We start from the raw sequence: 2,104 nt of genomic DNA, 5'->3' as shown, positions 1-2,104 counted from the left end.
TCCTCAAAAACTGAGAGAGCGTGCATGAAGGGGACTAGTGAGGGAGGCCACCAAGAGACCTGTGACAACTCTGGGGGAGTCACAAGCTTCAGTGGCTGAGATGCGCGTACAACAACTGTTGCCCGGTTGCTTCACCAGTCAGGGCTTTACGGGAGAGTCGCAAAGAGAAAGCCACTGTTGAGAAAAAAACTCACGTGAGATCTTGGCTGGAGTTTGCCAGAAGGCACGTGGGAGACTCAGAAGTCAGCTGGGAGAAGTTTCTGTGGACTGATGAAACCAAAGTTGAGCTTCTTGGCCAAAAATGCTATGCTTGGCCTAAGCCAAACACCGCACATCATTGAAAACACATCATCCCTACCGTGAAGCACGGTGGTGGCTGCATCATGCTGTGGGGATGCTTCACTGCAACGGGCCCTGGAAGGCTTGTGAAGGTAGAGGGTAAAATGAATGCAGCAAAACGCAGGGAAATCCCGGAGGAAAACCTGACGCAGTCTGCAGGAGAACTGCGACTTGGGAGAAGATTTGTTTTCCAGCAAGACGATGACCCCAGGCATAAAGCCAAAGCTGCACAGGAATGGCTTAAATACAACAAGGTTAATGTCCTGGAGTGGCCAAGTCAGAGTCCAGACCTCAGTCCCGTTGAGAATTTGTAGCCGGACTTGGAAAGGGCAATCCCCGTGCAATCTGACAGAGCTCGAGCAGGTTTGTGAAGAGGAATGGGGGTAAAATTGTAGTGTCCAGATATGCAAAGCTGATAGAGACCCATCCACACAGACTCAAGTCTGTAATTGCTGCCAAAGGTGTGTCTACTAAATACTGACTTGAAGGGGGGGGGGTGAATATTTATGCAATCAACTAGTTTTGTGTTTTATATTTGTAATTAATTTAGATCACTTTGTGGAGATCTGTTTTCACTTCGACACGAAAGAGTCTTTCTTCTGTTGATAGAGGCAAATTGAGTTCCACTGTGATTCAATGCTGTAAGACAATAAAACTTGAAAACTTGCGAGGGGAGGGGAGGGAGGAATACTCCTGATGGGCACTGTGACACAGTGTGGCAGCAGACTGGGGTTGAGAGGGAGAACGAGTCAGCCGTGCTGGAACGGGGGAGCCAGACTGGAAGGGCCAAATGGCCTGTTTCTGCCACGGGTCTGCAGAGCTTCCAGTAATCAAAACCCCAAATTGCTGGCGAAATGTCGGTTTGCATTGGTCGGTTTTACTTCAGGTTTTCGTCCCCTACACTGTAAGCAATGACGCGGCACAGCAGATCGAGTAAGACCATAAGTAGGTAGGAGCAAAGTTAGGCCATTCAGCCCATCGACTCTGCTCTCCCATTCCATCATGGCTGATTTACTATCCCTCTCAAACCCATTCCCCTGCCTTCTCCCAGTAACCTTTGATGCCCTGACTAAACAATAGACTATCAACCTCCACTTTAAATAAACCCAGTGACTTGCCCTCCACAGCCGTCTGTGGCAACGAATTCCACAGATTCGCCATCCTCCGGCTGAAGAAATTCCTCCTCATTTAAGTTCTAAAAGGACACTTCTTTATTGAGGCTGTGCCCTCTGGTCCCAGACTCCCCCAGTACATGAAAAAACCCTCCCCGCGGGAAGGGACTTGGCCCGAAAATGCCGAACTCCTTATTCATCTCCACAGATGCCGCCTGTCCGGCCGAGTCCCCTCCAGCAGGTCGTGTGGGTTTGGACGCGGATTCCCAGCACCCGCTGACTTTCAGCATCCAACAGGTTTCAACGAGATCCCCACCCCGTTCTTCTAAACTCCGGCAAGTACAGGCCCAGAGTCATCAGACGCTCCCCGCACATTAACCCTTTCATCCCCGGGGTCGGCCCTTGTTCGGACTACCAAAGCGTTACTGCTTCAGGCAAAGAGGACCAATCCGTGGCACCAACCCTTTTCCAAGTGACTGGGGGTTCTTGCATCTTCTGAATATTTTTTAAACAGGAAGTGTCTAAAAGCAAACTTTGTTTTCCACTCTCTGTTGACGTTTCTGTGCAGCTGTCTAGAAGTGAAGGCTATTTTGCAGAAAGTTAGTCGGAGAGATTCTGCAAGGCAGTACTGAAACTTGGTAACAAAGCGTTAA

The 2,104-nt window shown here is 49.6% G+C and overlaps 1 protein-coding gene across 1 annotated transcript in view; it reads left to right on the top strand.

Moving 5' to 3' along the window:
- The first annotated feature begins 443 nt into the window (after window positions 1-443).
- Window positions 444-2,104, top strand: part of LOC132390572 (zinc finger protein Aiolos-like) — a 58,158-nt gene continuing 56,497 nt past the window's right edge. The window contains exon 1 of the mRNA XM_059963180.1: window positions 444-615. Within this exon, the coding sequence (XP_059819163.1) occupies window positions 444-615 (172 nt within the window). The remainder of the gene's footprint in view (window positions 616-2,104) is intronic.

This window comes from Hypanus sabinus, unplaced genomic scaffold, assembly GCF_030144855.1.
Source record: "Hypanus sabinus isolate sHypSab1 unplaced genomic scaffold, sHypSab1.hap1 scaffold_958, whole genome shotgun sequence".
In the NCBI taxonomy this organism is placed as follows: Eukaryota; Metazoa; Chordata; class Chondrichthyes; order Myliobatiformes; family Dasyatidae; genus Hypanus; species Hypanus sabinus.
The sequence above is the reverse complement of the archived record's forward strand: the minus strand, read 5'-3'. Positions and strand labels throughout refer to the sequence as shown.